Here is an 18,897-nt window from a genome sequence, read left to right as displayed (position 1 = left end):
GCCTCCCCCCTCCCGCCCACTGCTTTCTCAACGGCCCCGAGCCGGGGCTGCCCTCATTGCATACATAGTGCGCCTTTCCCTGCTTTTCTAGTGACCTAGCGTTCCGCACTGCCGTTTGGCCAGCCCATGCTCCCGTACCGTTGCGTTTCTCCCCAATGCGCCATGCCACTTTGCCAGTCATACACACGTTTCGATGCGTGCCCTGTCAGCTGCTTGCGTTGCATGTCGCCTTGCTCCACCCCTGTTTTATTGCTTTCTCTGCTTTCGCCCGGTTCCCGTCCCGTTTCGGCGGGGAGTCTATGTTGCAAGCTAGTTCTTGCTTTACCAGACTTTAAGCCCACACAAGCAAGCAAGACGCCGGCGTGCTGCGCGGTGGCGCCGCCGCCGCCGGGCGTGCGCGAGCTGCTGAAGAAGGTGCCGGACGAGGTGGCGGAAAAGTTTTACGGCTGCGGCAGCCCCACCCCCAACGGCATCCAGGGCCTGAGGCAAGCGTGTGGCGGGGGCCCGGCGCCCCATGGTGCAGCGGCTGGCAGTGGAGATGCTGAGATTCGCACACCCCACTGCTCATGCGAGCGAGTCCCCATAGCTTGCCGACGACCTGCCCGTCGCCTGCCCTGGCTGCTGCAGGGTGCTGGACCTGGGGTGCGGCAGCGGCCGCGACTGCTACGTGTGCGCTGGGCTGGTGGGGGAGGCGGGTAGCGTGACGGGCGTGGACATGACGCCGGTGAGCTGGCAGCTGCAGTGTGGTGCAGGGCTGGCTTTGGCTGGCCGCCTGGCTGACTCGAGCGCGCTGCTGCTGTCACAGGACGTCCCTCTCCGCAGCTCTCTGCCTCCTTCAGCCCCTGCCTGCCGCCTGCGCCGCTGGCTAGTGCCGCTGGGGTCCTGCTGACACTGCACGTGTCTGGGCCCTGCCGTCACTGCAGTCGATGCTGGAGGTGGCCCGCAAGCATGCCGATGAGTTCTGCACCAAGGTAGCAGGCCCGGGCGGCAGTGCTGGGCCAGAGCCTGCCAGCCGCAGCCGTACCGCTCGGCGCGCTGGGGCTGTCTTGGCACCCTCCCACCGACACAGTGCCGCCAACCACGGACACACCGCCGCCAACCCGTTCCCCTGCCCTTGCCCTCGGCCCCTGCCCTGCCGCAGACGCTGGGCTACAGCCGCACCAACATGCGGTTTGTGGAGGGCCAGATTGAGAAGCTGGGGGAGGCAGGGATCCAGGCAGGCAGTGTGGACCTCATCATCTCCAACTGCGTGGTGCGCCTTGCCAGCTCAGCATCGCCAGGCTGGCAGCAGCTGGGACCGACGAGAGGCTCCAGGGTTTCAGCGGCTTGCTCTGGGCTGCCCACGGACTGCCCAACGCTCGACAGCCTCTCGTTGAATTCGTCAGCCCTGTGCTCCACCATATCCCCATGCTCTGGCAACCAAACAAAAGCGCATGCGCATGCGCTCCTGTCCACCCCGCTGCCGCAGGTCAACCTGTCCCCGGACAAGCCGGCGGTACTGCGGGAGGCATACCGCGCGCTGGCCGAGGGCGGGGAGGTGTACTTCAGCGATGTGTACTGCAACAGGCGGCTGCCGGAGGAGGTGGGCGCCTGCCTGCGATGGGCGCCAGCTGGACCTGCCAGCCGCCCGCCCAACCCTCCCTATGCTCTGTGCACTGGCAGCATGTCCATCAGGTGCCTACTTAAATGCAGAGGTAGGAGGGCCCTTGCCGTAAGGAACACGCAACCCCGCCACCTGCCCGCAGATCCGCACCCACCCTGTGCTGCTGGGCGAGTGCCTGGGCGGGGCGATGTACGAGCGCGACTTTGCCCGCATCTGCCGTGAGGCGGGGTTCCTGGCGCCGCAGCGCCTCACCGCTCGCCCCTTCCAGGCAGGGCTGCGTGCCGCTGTGCCCTGCCCGTGGCGGGAGCCAAACGGTGAACCAGTGTCCCCTGGGAGCGGCACGCCTTGGCGTGTGCAAGGCCTCCGCTCTCCCTTTGATCCATGACTCACACCGCTGTTCCCTTTGCCCCAATCCTTGACGCAGGTCAGCGACCCCGAGCTGCGGGAGATGCTGGGCGGCGCTGGCTTCAGCAGTGTGACATACAGGCTGTTCAAGCTGCCCGAGGGGCTGCTGGAGGAGGGTCGGGAGGACTATGGGCAGGCAGCGCGCTACCTGGTGAGCCTGCACCGCTCGTTTACCGCTGGTTACCTCATTTCTGCATCCGGTACTGCCCTCACTGTGACTGAGCAAGCCTTAAGGCCCTGCTTTCATAGCACCACCGGATGAAGCTGCCGATGCTGATGCCACGCCCGGCTGCCGCCATCCATGCAGGGCGCGCTGCCTGGGCACAAGCTGTCCTATGCGCTAGACGGAGAGCAGGAGCTGGAGGCGGGCAAGTGGCATGCAGTGTGCGGCAACACAGGTGAGCCCCTGCTGGCTGGCTGGGTTGCTGGTGTGGGCAGGGACGCTACCCCCAACCGACATGGCCTGGATGATCGCGCCTTGGCACTGCTGATGATCCTTTCCCCTTGCCCGCCACCCGCCGCCTGCAGCCGCCATCTTGCAGCACGGCTGGCTGTCCCGCCACTTCCAGGTCATCGGCGACAGCACCAACCACTTTGGACCCTTCCTGCCCCTCGGCGGCACCCAGCTGGCAGGGCCTGCCTCCGCCGCGGATGCCCCTGGCAGCACCGGCGCCTGCTGCTGATCGCTCCTGCCTGTGCCTGCTGGTCATGCACCTAGCGTGGGATATGGCTGCATATTACATGATGCTGCGTTGAACCAAGGAGGCCTACAAGGCGTAGCTGTGTTGAAACCGTTGGATGAAATGCAGAAACATGTGTAACATGGAACCACCAGAGGTAGGACTGCACTAGAACTACACTATGCAGTGCCCGCCTGGTACAGTGCTCAGAGCACCCTCCTCTCCAATGCCCGCCGCCTGCCGTCGCCGCTGGCGTGAGTTTACATCACGTGAGTATTATTTATAACATCGTGATTGTATTATAGTAACATGCCCTCAACAAAACCCTATTAAAGTGGTGCCTTCTTTACCGACAAATCGGTGCCTGGAAGCTCACGCCAGCATGGCCAGGAGTCCCGCCAGCGCCGGCGTCAGCCCCGCATTGTAGTCGATTGCCACCTGCAGCAGCGGCGGGGCCAGGCCTCCTTGCCGCCATTGGCCAAACCGCCGCGCTGGGCAAGGCAGGCGTCACGGCTGCGCTGCGCAGGCCTGAGTCGGGGCTGTGGTCAAAGACCGCGCGGCAACGCTACCAACAGCAGCATGCCGCCACCACCACCATGCCCACACCACCGAGCTCCCGCACCATGCCCACATCACCACCCACCTCGTTGGTTACATAGTCGTCACGTTCATCGTAATAGGTGTCGTCGCCTGGGCCCGCTGGCCCCCCCACCAGCGCACCCCTGAGCACCTGCGCAGCACGGCGGCCCAGACGCACTGAGCTTGCTGCTGGGGCGCCCCTTGCACGCGCGCACTATGGCTGCACGGTGCCCTCGCCTGTGCACACGATAGCTGCTGTGCCAGGGGCCCAACGCAACAATCGGCAGCACACACCTGTGGGTTGGCCGCAGGCGACCCAAACTCCGCCCAGCTGCAGCTGGCTGGCGGGCTGGGGCAGGAGGCGGCGGCGTGGTGCGGGCGCAGCGGCGGGTTCACGCCCCACCCCACCACATAGCTCCTGCCCGCAGACCCCATGGCGTAGTCGACTTGCGACCTGGCAAAGGCCAGCAGGGATGCCCGTTCCTGCAGCAGGCATTCGGAAGGAGCAGGTCAGGGTGGAGCTGGAACAGGTGGCCGGCGAGAGCTCTCGAGGTGGTTCGGCGGCTGGCTCCCAGCGCTCAGCAAGCTGCCAAGCAAGCAGGCTACAGTCCCTGCCCAGCCACAGGCTCACCGGGGCGCCTGCCGGCAGCTGGTTGGCCCGCAGCAGTACCGTGAACGCCACGTTGGCAGCGTACCGCAGGTTGCCCCACTGCATGGCGGCAGTACAGGGCAAGATCGCGGTGCAGATCAGCGGCTGCAGGCATGCCAGGCTGGCATGTCGTGCCGCTGCCAAGGACCCCGCCCCGCCGGCCAGCAGCCAGCAGCCGGCAGCACAAGCAGCGCCCATCCTCCACCCACCTTGGACCAGTTTGCCAGGCGCAGGCCCTTGGGGGTCTTCACAATGCCCCAGCTGCCTGAGGCACGTCAGTGGGCGAGGCGGCGGCGGCAGGGTCAGAGCCAGCGGCCTGGCTGAAACCGCAGCATGCACATTGCATCACGCACACCTGCAAGCGATACGCCAGCCAGCCTCAACACCAAAAAACACGTGCGTCCCATCCCCATTTAGCAGCGGTCTCCCCTCGCTGCACTGCACCCACACCCACCTGTGGCCTGGACCCAGATCTGGGAGAAGTCGGAGAAGAAAGAAGCGTACTCGGCCCGGCCCGGCACGGCAGAGGCGCCGATGGACGATCCCACGCTGCAGGTGCATAAATGGTGGGTGCGTAAATGGTAATGTTTTTTTATAATGTATTTAGGGTTTTGGGGTTTTAGGGTTTTTATTATTATAAAAACCATAAAAACCAAAAAAAAATTGTAATGATGAAAAAAAATGATGGAAAAAAAAAATGAACCCTAAACCCTAACCCTAAACCTTAACCCTAACCCTAAACCAACACTTTTTTTTTTTTGAGTTTTTTTTGTTTTTTTTTTCTCTCTCTCGCGCACTTGAGCAGCAGGGCTGCGGCGGGGGCGTAGAGGGAATCCCAGCTAACGTAAGGGTTGACCGAGCCTGCAGTACCGTAGATGCCTCCGGCGTCTCGCCAGTGGCGGTGCGCCGCCTGGAGGTAGCTGGCATTGCCTGCAGGCGGGAGATGGAGGTGGCAAGGAGAGCAGGGGGGCAGAGGTGTGAGACGAGCAAGGGAAAGTGCGGGGGCTGATGGCCAGACGCATAGGGGAGGTGGGGGTTCCTTAAGCGCAGTGCGCTAGTGTACTGCACTGCAGTTGTACCGCACCTGTGGCGCGGTACAGCCATCCCGCCGCCAACATGAGCTTGTCGTGGTACCGGGAGCAGCTGTAGACCCAGGGGTATCCCGGCTGGCTCTTGCTGTACATGCCTGTACCACAGACGGTGCAAGTGGGTGCAATGCATTTGTGTGATGGTGATGGCGATGGTGGAAGGAAGGAAGGCGACACGGCGGGCAACAGGCGAGTTGGCGCCGGGGTGAGAAACAAGTGGCCAGCCAGCTCGGAGGATGGAGAATGTTTTCGCTGCCCCAGTGCTTCTCACAGTGGAAGGCCCTCACCTTGCAGGGAGGCCCCCCAGGCATACAGCTGCTCCGCATGGTCGCGGTAGCTGTCTGCATCGGTGGCATTGACAGGGCGCAGCAACACGCTGGCTGAGGCTAGCGAGGCGGCAACCTGCAGGCACGGCGCAGGCGGCGGCAGGGCCTGGGTCCTAGCTCCAGCAGCAGGATCCGACACGCCCCAGCGGAAGCAGCCTGCAACGTCCCCAACTGCTCAGCAGCAGCAGCAGCAGAGCAGGGGAGATGCTGCAGCGGGCCAGTGCTGCCGGCGCTGCTGCCTACCGTGCCCAGCAGGTCTGATGCCGCCATGGTGCGGTTCCAGGAATAGACGGGGCGCAGGGTGCCGCCCACCGGCTGGTCCTGTGGTCTACCCCAAAAGGTGTGGTCGATGTCTGCAGGAGCAGGGCAACGGGGGTGGACAAGGACCTTAACGTTTCCACAGAGTGAGAGGGCTGGAATGAGGGAGGCTGAGGGTGGAAGGCACCTGCAACCAGCTGCCCGGCAACCGCGTTACGCTCATCAGCGCCTGCCAGCCGGCAGGCGGGCTGTCAGGCTGTCGCTGCGGCCGCCAGCCCAGCCTGGTTGTGGCGGTGCAGGTGGGCGAGGGGCACCAGCACCAGCGGCCCCGCCAGCGCAGCCCCGCCAGGCGCAGCGCAGCGCACCGGGGTTGCCGATCAGGCCCACGTAGCAGCGGCCGCGCTCCAGGTGGCAGCCCCGCAGGTAGTCGGCGGCCCACTTGACCGCCGCCCGCGCGTGCTGCAGCTGGCTGGCTGCGGGCGGCCGGGCGCAGCGGCGGGCGGGTGAGGCAGCAGGTGATGCGCGGGAGGCGAGCGGCCATGTCCCACCCACCACCCCGCCTCAGCTGCCCTCAACCGCCTCCTCCCAGCGCGCACAGCATGTGCAGGTGTGATCCGGCCGCTGCCTAGGTGCGGCGACTGCGGGCCGCTCGCAGCAGGCGGGCAGGGACCGCTACCAACCCCGCCCCAGGCCCCTTCCAAGCAGGCTCACACGCGCACACACACGCCTCACCCCGCTCATGCCCCCCCTGGAAGTCTACAGCCCCCCAGGCCAGGAAGGTGGCGGTCTTGGCGACGGTGAGCGCGTGCTTGATGTAGTCGCCTGCGGGTGGGGGAGGCGGCGGGGGAGGGGTGGGCAGGGCGAGGGAAGGAGGGAGGGCAGTGGAGGGGCAGGAAAAAGAGTGCTGTGGCCGCAGGAGGAGAGGCAAGTGTGATGGCAGGAGGGGAGACGGGTGTGGGGGCGCGCGAGCAGGGGGCGTTTGGCGGGCATGAGCATGGGAAGGCAGGCAAGGGAGGTGGGCGGGCACTCAGGCCGGCGCCCAGCCTGCGCAGGCAAACCCGACCTCCTCTCGACTGAGCAGCCAAGCGCGGGCACCCAACAGCAGCACGTGGGCGGCAAACGACGTGCAGCCTCCAGCCCACACCACACCCACACAAACCAGCCCAGCCAGCCGAAACGCAAGCACACACACCACGCCCGGCGCGCTTGCCCCAGGGCCCAAGCCCACCTGCATCGTACCAGCCTCCCGGCACCAAGTCGTTCACATGGGCATCCGCACGCCATGCCACGCGGTTGTCGGTCGGCAGGCGCCCGCTGCACGGCAGCACAGGAGGCAGGGGTGGCAGTACATGAGGGTACGCCGTGCCAGCGCATTATGTACGCAGGCGTTGGCACAGCGCGGTGGTCGCAAGGCAGCGGGGGGCGGCCGTGCTGGACTGTGGACGTGCAGCGCTGCGGCATGCAGGGCAGACGCTGGCTGCCTGCTGCTGCTTCAAGCTGCGGCATGCGTGTTTCGCACAGGGCGGTTTAGAGCAGCCCACCTGCGCTGCGCCTCGTAGAACAGATAGCAGGCCTCCAGCACCTGCGGCAGCAGCAGGCAGCGGCGGAGGTGAGGCGTGGGCGGGCCTCCTGTGGTGGCGGCGCTGGTGGCGCTGCCAGACGCGTGCTGTCTGGCAGAGGCATGTGCACGTTAAATGGCCTGGCCCTTGCCACACACTCACACCATGATGTCCCAGCACACACACACACTCCTGCGTGCTCCACCGCTCGCTCACACCTCTGAGTACTCCTTTGCTCCAAACTGCGTCGATGGCTGTGGAGACGGCGGCGAGGGCTGCGGGCGGGGCGAGGGCGGTGGCCCAGGCGGCGGCTGGGCGGCAGGTGGCGGCGGGACGAGCAGGGGAGGCGGCTGGGGGGAGGGGGGTGGTGACCGGGGAGGCCTGGGCGGGCTTCGAGGGGGCCTGGGTGATGGCGGCGGGCGTGGCGGGCGTGGGGGTTTAGGTGGAGGAGGCGAGGGGCGTGGGCGCCTCGGCGGCCGTGGCGATGGCGGCGGTCGTGGCCGTCGTGGGGGCTTTGGTGATGGCGGCGGCCGAGGGCGTCGCGGTGATGGTGGCGGCGGACTTGGTAGCCACCAGGAGTTGGCATCGACCTGGAAAAAGCAGATCAGCCTGGAGTCGCTGCTGGGTTGTTTTCCAGTTGAAAGGTGTCACGAAAGGCCTACATAAGGCGTCAGCATTGGGCGTAAGGCAGGCACTAGGCCGGTCAAACTCGCCTTGCCTCCCTCCTCCTCAGCCTCCCTGTATGCAGCCACCAGGTCTGGTGGGATCTGTCCGCTGGGCGTCACGGGGCGTGCCAGGTCGGCGGCAGCCGCCGGCACGCGCTGCTCGCCCTGTGCAATGGCGGCAGCCAGCTGGGCCGCCGCCGCCGACACCCGCTCCTGCCCGCCGTCGCCGCCATCTGCGGCCTGGCTCAGCCGCCTGGCGGAGTGGACTTCGGGGCTTTCACCGCGGTTGGCGAGCTTCCTGGAAGCGACCTGAAGCAGCGGGCGTGCAGTTTGTTTTCAAGATGAGTGCCGCGGGGAGGCGGAACGCTCCTAGCGGCTCTCCTTGCTGTCATGACTCCGAGTAGGGGGTGACGATCAAGGACAGGCAGCACCAACCTGCGCGAGGCTGGCCGCAGGCGCCAACAGGAGCAGGAGGGCGGTGGCCCACAGCACCCTGGCCTGCTGCGGCATGGCATGCTCGATTACGGAGGGCGCGAGAGCTCGGAGGATCATTAAATACTTTTGCAGGACATGGGAATGCCGCCCGTTGCTCTGGTCAAAGCTATCCAACACAGTTTGGCCAACCGCCGCCCCTCGCCGCGCAGTCAACCACCGCGCAGCTACCTGTAGTGGAGGAAGCGAGCCTGCTGCTCCGTTACGCGTCCCAGGCTGCCAATCATCGCCCCTCTGCGCCAGGAGGCGCTGATGGAAGCCCGCATGTCTGCATGCCGAGGCACTCCGTGCAATCAAGACGGCGCCTGCCCATCTTCGGCACGGCCATGCCTGCTGGGCTTGCTCGCGCAGCCCACCCTTGCCGCTCCCCGCAGCTGACGCTGCATTTCAAGCCATGTTCATGCCGCCAAAATCCAGCACGTGCCAGCATCGCCTCGGCAATGGCGACGCTGGCACGGCGTCAGCGGCACGCCCTCCCAAAGATTTGACAGCGGCCCCTCAAGGTCCTTGCACGTTGCTCAGCATGACGTATTTCGCCTATTGTCACCATCTGCAGCGTCACTCAGCGCTTCCGCCGCCTCCTTGCATTGCGCCGCCAAGCGCCGCTCACCCGCGTGAGGAGCACAGTGCTGCAGCTCGCCAAGGCCCTCCCCCTACGTGAATTGAAGACCCCCTCATGGATTGATGTTGGATAGAGGGACAGCACATGAAGCCTACTTCGCCTGGTTGAAGTGGCACTACACCGCTGCCACCCCGCCCCACACACCTGCGGAGGGTTTGCCTGCCCATGGGGCCCAGTGCCCGCCCTTGCTAGCTGATCAGCACCTCTTCTGCAACCTCAATTGAAGGGCTGCCCTCCAGGAAACGTTCCCTGCATGAGGAGCTCGCCGCGGGGCGCCAGCACCCCACGAAGAAACTTGCCAAGCGCGTTGCGTTTGGGCCGGGCGATCGCCCTCAGGAGTCAATTCCCGCCATCCCCTTCTGTCCCCAGCCCGCTCAGCACCGGGTCCTACCCTCTGCCCTTGAGCTGCCACTCAACGGCTCCCTCTCCGCGCCCTCCCTCCCGTGGCAGCCAACCCCAGGCTCCTGGGAGGGCCCTCAGCACCCATAGGATCCCGTCAGAGAAAGGCTGCCGCCAGCTGGTGGACTTGACCGACCGCCCAGAATGGGGCAGGGCGAGGAGGGCAGCGGCGCCAACCCCGCCTGGCTGCTGCCCCTGAGCCCCACCACAACCATCCACGCGACGGGCCCAATCTACCTGGTCGATGCCAGCAGCCTGGGCGGCCCGCTGGCGCAGCAGCTCTTTGCGCGGCAGCGGCGCGGCGGCGGCGCCTTCAGGCCCGGCCGCCGCCTAGCCCTGCAGGGCCTGCTGCTGGCCGCGCTGCTCACCGTGGCGCTGCTGAGCTTCTTCGAGCCGCACCTGCGCGACGGCCTGGCGCAGGCGCTGCTGCGGGCTGGCGCAGGCCGCGGGCCGCCACCTGCCCGCGACCTAGACTTCCCCGTGCAGAGCTGCTGCATCGGCCAGCAGTGCGTGCGCAACAGCAAGGGGCGCCACGCCGTAGTCACACACGTGCACAGCCAGCGGGAGGTCACCCAGCTGCTGGTGAGGCGAGGGCAGAGCGGGGCGGGGCGCTGTGTCGTTGCTTTTCCGCTGCTCCGCGGCCGCCTGCTTTGCTGGCACAAAGCGGCACGCCGGCATTGGCATGTGCGCCCATGCAGCCAGGCGTGCCTGCCGCTGCGCACCCCGCCGACGCAGCAGCCCATGCGCATTATGCACGCCGCCGCGCCCCCAGAAATGCCCTGAAACACTGCGCCGTCTGGCCATCCCCTTGCTCTCTTTTCCTGCAGCAACTGGAGGCTTCCATGCGGCGCTCCAACCCGAGCGTGGACCTGGCGGTGATGCTGGTGCGGGGCCAGCTGGGGGCCGCCGCCACCCAGCGCATCCTGGACCTGGGGCTCACCATGTTTTATGTGGAGCCGCTGGCGAGGCAGTACGGCTCCCAGGCCCGGTGCGTGCACAGGCCCCGCCTGCCCCACTCTTGGCTGGTCAAGCAGTTTGCCAGCTGGTGCTGAGCTGCTCAGGTTGCTGGTGCTCCGCTGCTGCGGCGCGCTGGCGCGCGGTGCTGGGTCGCAGCACGTGCGCTGCCAGGCTGGGAGGCGCTGCCGCAGCCCTGATGCCGGCCAGCCTGCATGCCAGTTGGCGGGCCGACACGACATCTTGCTGACACGACCGGCACGCCTATGCCACTCTGCCTCCCTGCAGCTCCGCTTCGCACAGCTGGCTCAAGCTGCGTGCGTTTGGGCTGACGCAGTACGATGCGGTACTGCTGGTGGACAGCAACGCGTACATCACGGGCGACATCGCCCCGCTCTTCAGCCTGCCCACCGACTTTGCGGCGGGGTGGGACCAGGCCCGGTGGCTGGGCGGCAACGACACCGCGGTGCACGCCGTCAGCGGCGGCGCGCTGTTCTTGCGCCCCTGCGCCGCGACAGAGGCACACATGCTGGACATACTGGCGAGGCCCAAAGGCGGCGCGGCGGCCGCGGCGCTGCCGCGCCGAGCAGCGCTGCCGGGACAGGCGGTGCAGGGTGCGGCGGGCGTGGAGCAGGAGCAGGACTTCTTGGCCTGGTGGGTGTTGGGTGTTGCGGCGGTGTGTATGTGGGGAGGCTGTGGAGGGGGTTTGTGGCAGCCGCATGTGCCTGTGCGGGCTGGCTCCTTGGTTCAGGCGACAGTCACGTGTCTGGCGCCTGCTGCTTGCTATGCTACTGGCAGCACGCATGCGACCGCGCGGGGTGGGCCGTCCAGCCGCCCCACGGAAGGGTTGTTTGACCGTTCATGGACCGCCACTTGTGCCGCCATCCGTACCGCAGGTATTTCCAGTACACGGGCGCCACCCTGCCCTTTGACGTGTACGTCATCAACATGGACGGCGCCGCCGCGCGCCTCGCCTCCTTCCAGCGCACCTTCCAGGTGTGCGCCCCGGCCGGCAGCCAGCGAGCTGGTGGGCCGCTCGTGGGAGCCCTGCACCCCGGCTGCCGTCCCATGGCTGCCCCCGCGCGTGCCCGCACCAGAGCACGCCTTTGCCGTGCTGTCAGACGGAAGCTGCCGCTTCACCGCGCTGCGAGACAGAGCTGCGTGCCTCCTTTCTTCCCCCGCCGCCCTGCAGGCCTCTGACCTCAAGGCCAAGAACTTTGTGCGCTTTCCCGCGGTCAACGGCTCCGCCCTGGACGCCTCGCGCCTCGTGTCGGCCAAGGCGCTGGCCGAAATCGAGGCCGGTGAGCCGGGGGGTGATGGGCGGGGAGGGCTGGCGGGTGCAAAAGTGCGGGTGGGCAGTGCAGCGGGTGTTGGGCTGCCGGATGGCAGCAGCGGGGGCCCTGTGCAGCACACCTCAACCCCGCGTTCCCTGTTTTCCGCCACCCGCATGCCCTGCCGCTCTAAGCCCCGCCCTGAAGCTGCCATCCTGCCCCCCCGTCCCCTTGTTCTGCCCCCGCAGCCGAGGCCGCCGGCTACCGCACCAAGCACTACCAGCTGACGCGCGGGTCGGTGGGCTGCTACATGAGCCACCTGCAGCTGTACCAGCACATCCTGCGCGAGACCGACGCCCAGTTTGCCTTTGTGTTTGAGGACGACGCCGTGATCGAGCAGCCGGGCCTGCTGGCGGCGCTGGTGGAGGCCAAGCCCTTCCCAGGTGGGTGGCTGGGGCGGGGGTGGGTGGGGGCCTGGGCAGCTGAATGGCTGGTGGCGTGGGCGCGGCTGGCAGGGCGGCAGCCAGAGGGTGGATGACGGGCTTGCGGCGCCAATGGGCACGGCTGGAGCGCGTCCACGCGCAGCCTCGCACGCCCCTGGTGGCACCAAGCGCTGTGTTGCCCTCCTCCCGACCTCTGCCAACCCCCCTTCCCCACCTGCCCGCCCCGCGCAGAGGACTGGGACATTGTGATGCTGGGCCACTACTGCCACAGCTGCCCCGCGGTGGCGGGGGCGCCGCGGTACCGCGCCGCACACTCCTTCTTCGGCACGCACTCGTACGTGGTGCACCGCCGCGGCCTGCAGAAGATCTTTGCCTTCCCGCGGCTGATGCCCATTGAGAAGCAGATCGATGCAGGTGTGTGGGGGCGGCTCGCCGCGGTGGGGCGTGCGCTATCCTAGGTTGCGGCGGCAGGAGGCTATGCATGCGCCGCGCGCTGCATGTGCTGCTGTGCTGCGTAGGTGGCGCCCTGTGCCTGACGCAAGACCGCTTCGCGGAGGAGAAAGGGTTGGCTCGCATGCTTCTGCCATCCCTTCCGGCCTGCCAAGTCTCCACCCGCCAGCTCTGCCTGCCTACCGCTGCTGCTGTGTGCCCCTGCCCCCGCCTCTGCTGCAGTGCTGGGCGACATGTGCCAGCAGGGCCTGCTCAACGTGTATGCGCTGGCGCAGCCGCTGGTGGAGCAGAACAGCAAGGAGTTCCGGTCAACCATACAGGTGTGGTGGTGGTGGTGGAGGGGCTGGTGGTGTGTGGGCGCTTGGGAGCGCGATGCGGACATGGGACGGTTGGGTCGCAAGCGGTGGCTCTCACCCCTGCCGCCCCCCGGTGTGCTGCCTGCGCCTGCCTGCAGCTCCCCGTGAAGCGCCGGCTCGGGGTGAACCCATATGCACGAGAGTGATGCTGGGGCACGAGCTGTTTGCCCGGCAGCTCCTGTTTTTCGCCTGTGCTGCTGCCGCTCAGTGGCAGCAAACGGCGCGCCGCCCGCATTACTGCCACCACCCCGCTTTTCCAGGCGCCTCTGTCACACTGTTTCGCGCTTGCAGCTCCCCTCTTCTGCCGTCTGTTTACACCCTGCATTCGCTTCCCTTTCCCACACTCTGCACCGCTCTTCCATGCTCCTTGCTCGCACACCGCCGGGGCTCCTGCCGCTGTTCCTCCCCAGCCCTAACTGTCTTTCGTTCTTCACCCTTTGATATCCACTTGCTGACCCTGACCGCCCCCAGCCTCTTGGCTGCCCCCAGCCTCCGACCGACTCGCCATGGCGCTTTTTCGCTACCAAGCGCCCCACCCTGCACAGCTCCCCCTGCCACACAATGAACCAGATACTTGAGCCTTGCAACCCGTCACTGCAAACTGTAATCATGCCTGTTCCATATCGAAATGGATTGAGGCGGCAAGTAAAATGCGCGGCGGCGCTGGGCTTGCTGCGCCACCTGGCGGCGCTGGGTTTGGCCCCTGAACAAGCCTTGGCTTATGCAGGCTGCCAGTTCATAGCACCATGTCGGGCTCGCAAGTGGATGTGCAGACGGGGTCGGGATGGGTCACGCTGCAGCCGGGACCGCACCTGGACGCGGAGGACAAGCAGTTCCTCGTAGGCTCGCCAAAGGAGGTGAGCTGAGTGTCGAGACGCTCCTTTGAAGCCTCCGCTGCGTTGGGTTGGGGCCCGGCGGGATGGCGGCGGGCGGCGGCTGGGCGAAGCCCGACGCCGGCTCGCCCGCCCCGCTGGGTGCTGTGCTGCCTTGGCTGGCGCTCCATCGATGTTTGGTTTGTGCTGTGCGTGCAGCACCTTGCAAAGAGCCGCCTCCCTGCCTGCCCCTGTGCCCCAGGTGGAGGATGTTGTGATGCACCACCGCAGCAAGTTTGTGGCAGGCCCTGTGCAGCAGGCGGAGACCTCAGAGCTGCTCACGCAAGGAGGCCTGCACCCGGGCAGCCCGCGCTACGCGTCGCAGGACCCGCACACCTTCTTTCACCAGCAGGACGCGGCGGCGGCAGCGGGCCAGCAGCAGCAGCAGAGCGGCGGCGGCAACGGAGGTGGCACCCACAACGGTGGCAGCCCCGACCCCTATTTCGAGATGGCATCCCACATGCCGCACGGGCGTCCCAGCCAGGAGAAGCAGGAGGGCGACGAATATGTGTATGGCAGGGTGCGGCCAAGGGGTGTGCTGGGGGGGGGGGCAATGCAGCGCAAATGCGTGAGCCAGCATCGTAACGGTGGGTCGGCTGTTGTGTATGTACTTCTTGTACTGCTGTGGTATTGCAGGCGGCCGACAGCCTGGACTTTGCCAGTGAGGAGATGGACGCTGAGTGAGGCGGCGGTGGATAAAAGCAGGACGCAACGGTTGTGCCCGGGCGCCAGCGCTCCTATAGTCGCCAGCTGGTTGTGCTGGCGCAAGGGCACCTCGCGGCAGCCTGCTCTGCTTTCGCGGCAGCACAGCAGGTGCCAATGCGCCCATCTCCTGTTCGGTCACTGTGACCATATTACAAAAGCCAGGCTAGACAGCGCATCGAGGGGCAGCAGAGGTAGTGCATTGTGAGGCTGACAGCAGCAGGGGCATACGAGCAAAAGTGTCGCCCACAACAAAATGAATGTCGGTAGTACAAGGGTATGCCAGCCGGCTGGCTTATCCTGACAGATCAAGAGGGGGGGGGCAGTGGAGGTTGTTTACTGATCTCTGCATGGCAGCAAAAGTCACAGCGCGTCCCCCGCGTGCCCGTTCACCCGGCGCTGCAGGCCGTCCGCGGCGGCGCCGCCGGCCTGCTTCTCCGGCGGCTGCTCGCCCTGCGGCTTGCCCTGCTGCGCCTCCACATCCTCCTCCTCCTCCTGCTGCTGCTGCTGCCGCCCGTCCTCGCCGTCGCTGCTGCTGGAAGGGGCGGCGCCCTCTTTGGCGCAATAATTGAGAGAGTCTGGGAAGGATTCCAGCCCAGGCCCGGAAGCCTGGGGCGGCTCGTCGCCCTTTGGCCTGCATCGTCGCCAGTGGGTGGTTGGCATCGGGGGCGCCGGTCACACCCAGCTTGATGCATGCGGCGGTGCGAGTGGTGGCGGGGTGGTGTGTGGCGCGGCCCCAACAACCCCAGCAACCAGGGCAGGGCGCTTCGGCGGCGGCAGCCCCCACCACACGTGTGCACCTGTTGGCCAGGCAGGGCGCATAGAAGAGGGAGCCGTTCCAGCCCTGGATGAGTGTGTTGAGGAAAACAAAGGCCCACAGGGCGATTGTGCAGCAGCTGCATGTTGCGTGGAGGAGGGGGGTGCCAGCGGCAAGCATGTGTTATGCAGGGCACCAGAGCGAGGCGGTGCTTGGAGATTGCAGCCAGGGCACGAGCGCAGCCACAGGTCGGGGATACTGCAGCAGCGGGGAGTCGCACAGCGCCACGGCGGCGGGGCGGCAGGCACTCACGACAGCACTGCCGTCACAACGCGCATCGACTGCAGATCGGGCAGCCGCCGCCAGAGCTCGTTGGCGGCGGAGGTAAAAACGCCCAGGGGGAAAACAAAGCCCTGCAGGGGAGCAGGAAAGCAGGCGAGGGGATGCCGGCATCGGCGAGAGCACCGCAGGCAGGAGCATGCAGCGTCTACAGGCAGCAGGCAGCAGGCACGCGAGCGCCCGCGGGGAGGTGGCTAGCTTCAGGAGGCCCGCCAGCCGCGACACGGGGCTGCCCACTCACCCACCACCCAATGTTGAAGGTCATCTGGCGGCAGCTGGCGCACACGCTGCACACAGCCACCTGCACCAGAGGAAGAGGGGTGGCGGGAGACATGGAGAGGCAAGCTGGGCCGAGCTGTCGGCAGGGCTGGATATGCCACAGCAGGCGGGCGCAGCCCACGACGAGGCTGCGCCTGTCCACAAAAGAACGTGCGGGGCTTGCGAAGGAGCATGTCGGCTGGCTGGCCGCCTCACCGTGAGCCACCAGACGCCGGTTCCCCACCTGCACACATCATCAACACCCAGGTAGGCAGGCAGGTAGGCAGCCAGGCAGGCAGGCAGGCGGCAGCTTCAGCCACAGCACGCTGCAGGCGCGGCGCTCGGCAGTTCACACCAATGCGGAGGCGTTTCCACCCCGCTGCCTGCGGTCCACGCGCACGCGGCGCCAGCCCCACCCGCTCACATGATGAAGGCAACCACCACGCCCGTCACACTGACAATCAGGCCCTGGTTGGCTTCCACCAGCGCCAGCAGGGCTGCGTCGCTGGAGGGGTCTGCCCCGGCGGCCACCGAGGCCGCCACGTCCGCTGTGGCGGGCGGCGGGTAGAGACGCATGGCTGCGGCGCCCAGGTTGAGGAGAGCCACAGCGCCCATGCCTGCAGGCACGCGAGGCAGCAGGGGCAGGCAGGGGCAGGCAGGGGCAGGCGAGCCAGGTGGTCAGGTGTTCAGGTGGGCATGAGGGAGGCCGCAGGGAGCGGCGTGGCAGCAGGGCAGACAGCCAGGCAGCCTACCGGCTCTGTGCACTGCACCAGCCGAGGCCTGGGGAGCAGCAGGGCGGTGGAGAGGGAGCATGCGGGCAGGAGCATGGGGTGGCCGGTGAGCACCCTCTCACCCATGGGCCCCACTGGCAAGAAGGAGGACACAACGAGCTCCTTTGGCGGGATGCTGTGAACCATGAGGCGCTGCGGGAGGGAGGACGTGGCGGGTGGTGGCAGGTGGCGGGCAGCGGCGGCAGGAGGGCGTCAGCTCAGGCTGGGGCGGTGGCTAGGGCATGCTGGCCGGGGCTGCCACGTGGAGCGTGCGCATCCCGGCCTGCAACCGTGCCACACGTGCACCACCCTCCCCACCACCACCACAACAACACGCATGTACCTTGCACCACCCACCCGCCACCACCACCAGCCCACACAGCACACCACCCACCCGCAGGTAGATGGTCATGATCATGAGGCAGAGCGGGATGCCGATGCCCCACAGCAGGTAGCTCATGTGCATCACATAGACGGCGGTGCCTGCATGAGTGTGTAGTGGTCATGTAGTGGTGTGTGTGTGTGTGTGTGTGTGTGTGGAGGGGGCACGCAGGCAAGCCCTTCACCTGGTTGATTTTTCAGGAGCAGGTGCTAACAAGAAAGGCAAGCAGGTGGTGGGCAGCACGGCGATTGCCAGCACCGGCGGCCTGGCCAGCAGCAATCCCGCTAGCAGCTGCGCCTGCCAGCAGCGGCGCAGGGCGGGGCAGCGGGCACGCAGCGCTGGCATCCCCAGCAGCCAGCGCAGCGCAGCGCACCGACAGAGGCGTTCCGGGCGATGATGCCGCCGGAGCCGGAGGCGACCACGCAGGGCAGGATGGGCAGCAGCCACAGCGCCGACATCTTCTCCAGCTCAAACCTGGGGGGAAGAAAGAAAGCGGGGCGCCGGCGCGGGGCCACGATGGCAGGAGGGCGGAGAGGTCGCCTGGCGGCACACCTGGCCGCCAGGCTGAGGCCTGAGCACAGTCCCGTGCTGCAGCACGTCGTGTCGCACGGTGCCGGCAGGAGGCCTGCCTCGCCCACCTGTGCAGCGTGAACATGAAGAAGGGCAGCAGCAGGGTGCAGGCCAGCGCCAGGGCCGCCTGGATCCACCACAGCACCACAGCCGCCTCCATCACCGCATCATGGTCCCAGTAATGGATCAGGAATCTGCAGGGGGCAGGGTGGTGGCGGTGGCCGCGGCGCACTCGGAGACGGCGTGTCGGCATGCATCCTGTCCCCGCCGCAGGGGCAGCCAGGCAAGGCAGGAGCCTTTTGAGAGCACGGATGCATGGCGCACGCTAGCCGCAGCAGATACAGGCCAGCAAACACAGCAGGTTGCAGGGAACAAGGTTCCTTCCGCTGCAGGCTGCGCTGGCGCTGGCGAGCAGCGGCAGCGGCAGGGCAATCTTGCAGCAAGTTTTTCACTGAATGAATTCTTGCTGACTGCACCCACGTGGGAAACCCGTTGATGATGGTGGCAAACGCCATGGTGACCGCGCCCAGGAACATGGCCTGGAAGGGCTGCGAGAAGAGCAGCAGGGCTTCCTTCCAAAAGAAGACAAACCTGCGGCGGTGCACAGCGGGAGGCCCGGCGCACGGCCCTCTCTGCCTTGGCACCCGCATGGTGCGTCTGCTGCCAGCGGCCCATCCGGGAAGGCAGGGAGATGGGCGGCGGGCTTGGCCTGGCACGCGCTGCCTGCTGTGGCATGCATGGAGCTGCAAGGCTGTGCAAACACGGCGGCGCCAGCCGTGGGCGGGTGGGTACCGCAGCAGCAAGGCTCACCTGCCAATCAGCATGGCCAAAAAGATGCAGAAGAGGACAAGCGACAGCCACCAGAAGGCCCACCCCGCCTGCAGCTTGCCGGGTGCATCATAGGGAAAGGTGCCGATGACCTGGCCCACAATTCCGGTGCTCATGACCTGCACTGAGGCGGGCGCAAGGTCGGTGGCGGCGGGCCGCGGGCGGCGGCGGCAGCGCATGGAGGTCGGTGCGAGCTTCCTTTGCTGCCCTGCTTCTGCATGCGCCGGAGGTCGTGTAGGGTGGCTGGCAGAGCCGTGGGAGGCGGCAACGGCGGCAGGGTTTCCGGTGCGGCAACAGAGCTCTTTGGCAGAGCGGGCGGCCTTCAAACCCACCACTGTGAACCATGAGGGAGTGAACCGCCTGACAGCTTCTTTTGGGCTGTCGAGCGCAGAGAGCGGGCGCACACACTGCACCCCCAGCACCCTCATGCCTGTTTGCTGGTGTCGTTTTGGAGCAAAGGAGGAGGACACGTCGAGCTGGCAAGCGCCCAACTTGCAGGCGGCCGTCCACCTGTCCAGCGCGCTGCGCCGCCGCAGGTGGCAGGCCGCCACCTGTCCAGCCTCAGCGGTGGAACCGCCACCGGAGGGCAGACTCCCCTCACTTCCACTTAGTGCGGAGCC

General features: G+C 66.8%; 4 protein-coding genes across 4 annotated transcripts; 2 read left to right on the top strand and 2 right to left on the bottom strand.

Annotated features, from left to right (window-relative positions):
• Nucleotides 1-351: 351 nt before the first annotated feature.
• On the top strand, nt 352-2,667 carry CHLNCDRAFT_9950 (hypothetical protein; the record flags this gene model as incomplete). Its single annotated transcript, XM_005847650.1, has 9 exons — nt 352-491; nt 628-724; nt 924-971; nt 1,142-1,252; nt 1,469-1,582; nt 1,746-1,889; nt 2,028-2,159; nt 2,316-2,406; nt 2,537-2,667. Coding segments are annotated over 9 exons (1,008 nt in total), but the record flags the coding sequence as incomplete, so codon positions are not given.
• Nucleotides 2,668-3,060: 393 nt separating this feature from the next.
• CHLNCDRAFT_133737 (hypothetical protein) lies at nt 3,061-8,322 on the bottom strand (the record flags this gene model as incomplete). Its single annotated transcript, XM_005847481.1, has 17 exons — nt 3,061-3,126; nt 3,332-3,418; nt 3,562-3,750; nt 3,899-3,976; nt 4,126-4,181; nt 4,371-4,465; nt 4,714-4,846; nt 5,001-5,102; nt 5,292-5,406; nt 5,574-5,683; nt 5,954-6,061; nt 6,321-6,410; nt 6,817-6,902; nt 7,130-7,170; nt 7,366-7,422; nt 7,900-8,121; nt 8,248-8,322. The coding sequence occupies 17 exons, from the start codon at nt 8,320-8,322 to the stop codon at nt 3,061-3,063; spliced, it is 1,710 nt and encodes a 569-aa protein (XP_005847543.1).
• Nucleotides 8,323-9,469: 1,147 nt separating this feature from the next.
• CHLNCDRAFT_133736 (hypothetical protein) lies at nt 9,470-12,945 on the top strand (the record flags this gene model as incomplete). The annotated part of the gene is made up of 9 exons (XM_005847649.1): nt 9,470-9,907; nt 10,153-10,313; nt 10,568-10,933; nt 11,176-11,275; nt 11,472-11,580; nt 11,799-11,993; nt 12,225-12,407; nt 12,666-12,763; nt 12,898-12,945. 9 exons carry the CDS (start codon nt 9,470-9,472, stop codon nt 12,943-12,945), a joined length of 1,698 nt encoding a protein of 565 aa, XP_005847711.1.
• A 1,567-nt stretch (nt 12,946-14,512) lies between these two features.
• On the bottom strand, nt 14,513-18,734 carry CHLNCDRAFT_35385 (hypothetical protein). Its single transcript, XM_005847480.1, has 14 exons — nt 18,610-18,734; nt 18,260-18,396; nt 17,930-18,040; nt 17,518-17,643; nt 17,253-17,353; nt 16,892-16,980; nt 16,581-16,650; nt 16,259-16,344; nt 16,152-16,195; nt 15,944-15,971; nt 15,711-15,770; nt 15,443-15,543; nt 15,174-15,269; nt 14,513-15,007 (listed from the first exon to the last, which is right to left on the bottom strand). The coding sequence occupies exons 1-14, from the start codon at nt 18,703-18,705 to the stop codon at nt 14,737-14,739; spliced, it is 1,416 nt and encodes a 471-aa protein (XP_005847542.1). The 5' UTR covers nt 18,706-18,734; the 3' UTR covers nt 14,513-14,736.
• Between the last annotated feature and the right edge of the window lie 163 nt (nt 18,735-18,897).

Source organism: Chlorella variabilis (genome assembly GCF_000147415.1).
Source record: "Chlorella variabilis unplaced genomic scaffold CHLNCscaffold_10, whole genome shotgun sequence".
NCBI lineage: Eukaryota > Viridiplantae > Chlorophyta > Trebouxiophyceae > Chlorellales > Chlorellaceae > Chlorella > Chlorella variabilis.
This window is presented reverse-complemented; position numbering and strand designations above follow the sequence as displayed.

Excerpts from the sequence above, each read along its gene's own strand:
- CHLNCDRAFT_35385 (XM_005847480.1), bottom strand. The coding sequence starts at position 18,705 with ATGAGGGTGCTGGGGGTGCAGTGTGTGCGCCCGCTCTCTGCGCTCGAC. Across the intron at positions 17,644-17,929 it reads ATCATCAACGGGTTTCCCAC|ATTCCTGATCCATTACTGGG; the intron begins GTGGGTGCAGTC and ends TGCCCCCTGCAG. Across the intron at positions 15,544-15,710 it reads CCTTCAACATTGGGTGGTGG|GGCTTTGTTTTCCCCCTGGG; the intron begins GTGAGTGGGCAG and ends GCTCCCCTGCAG.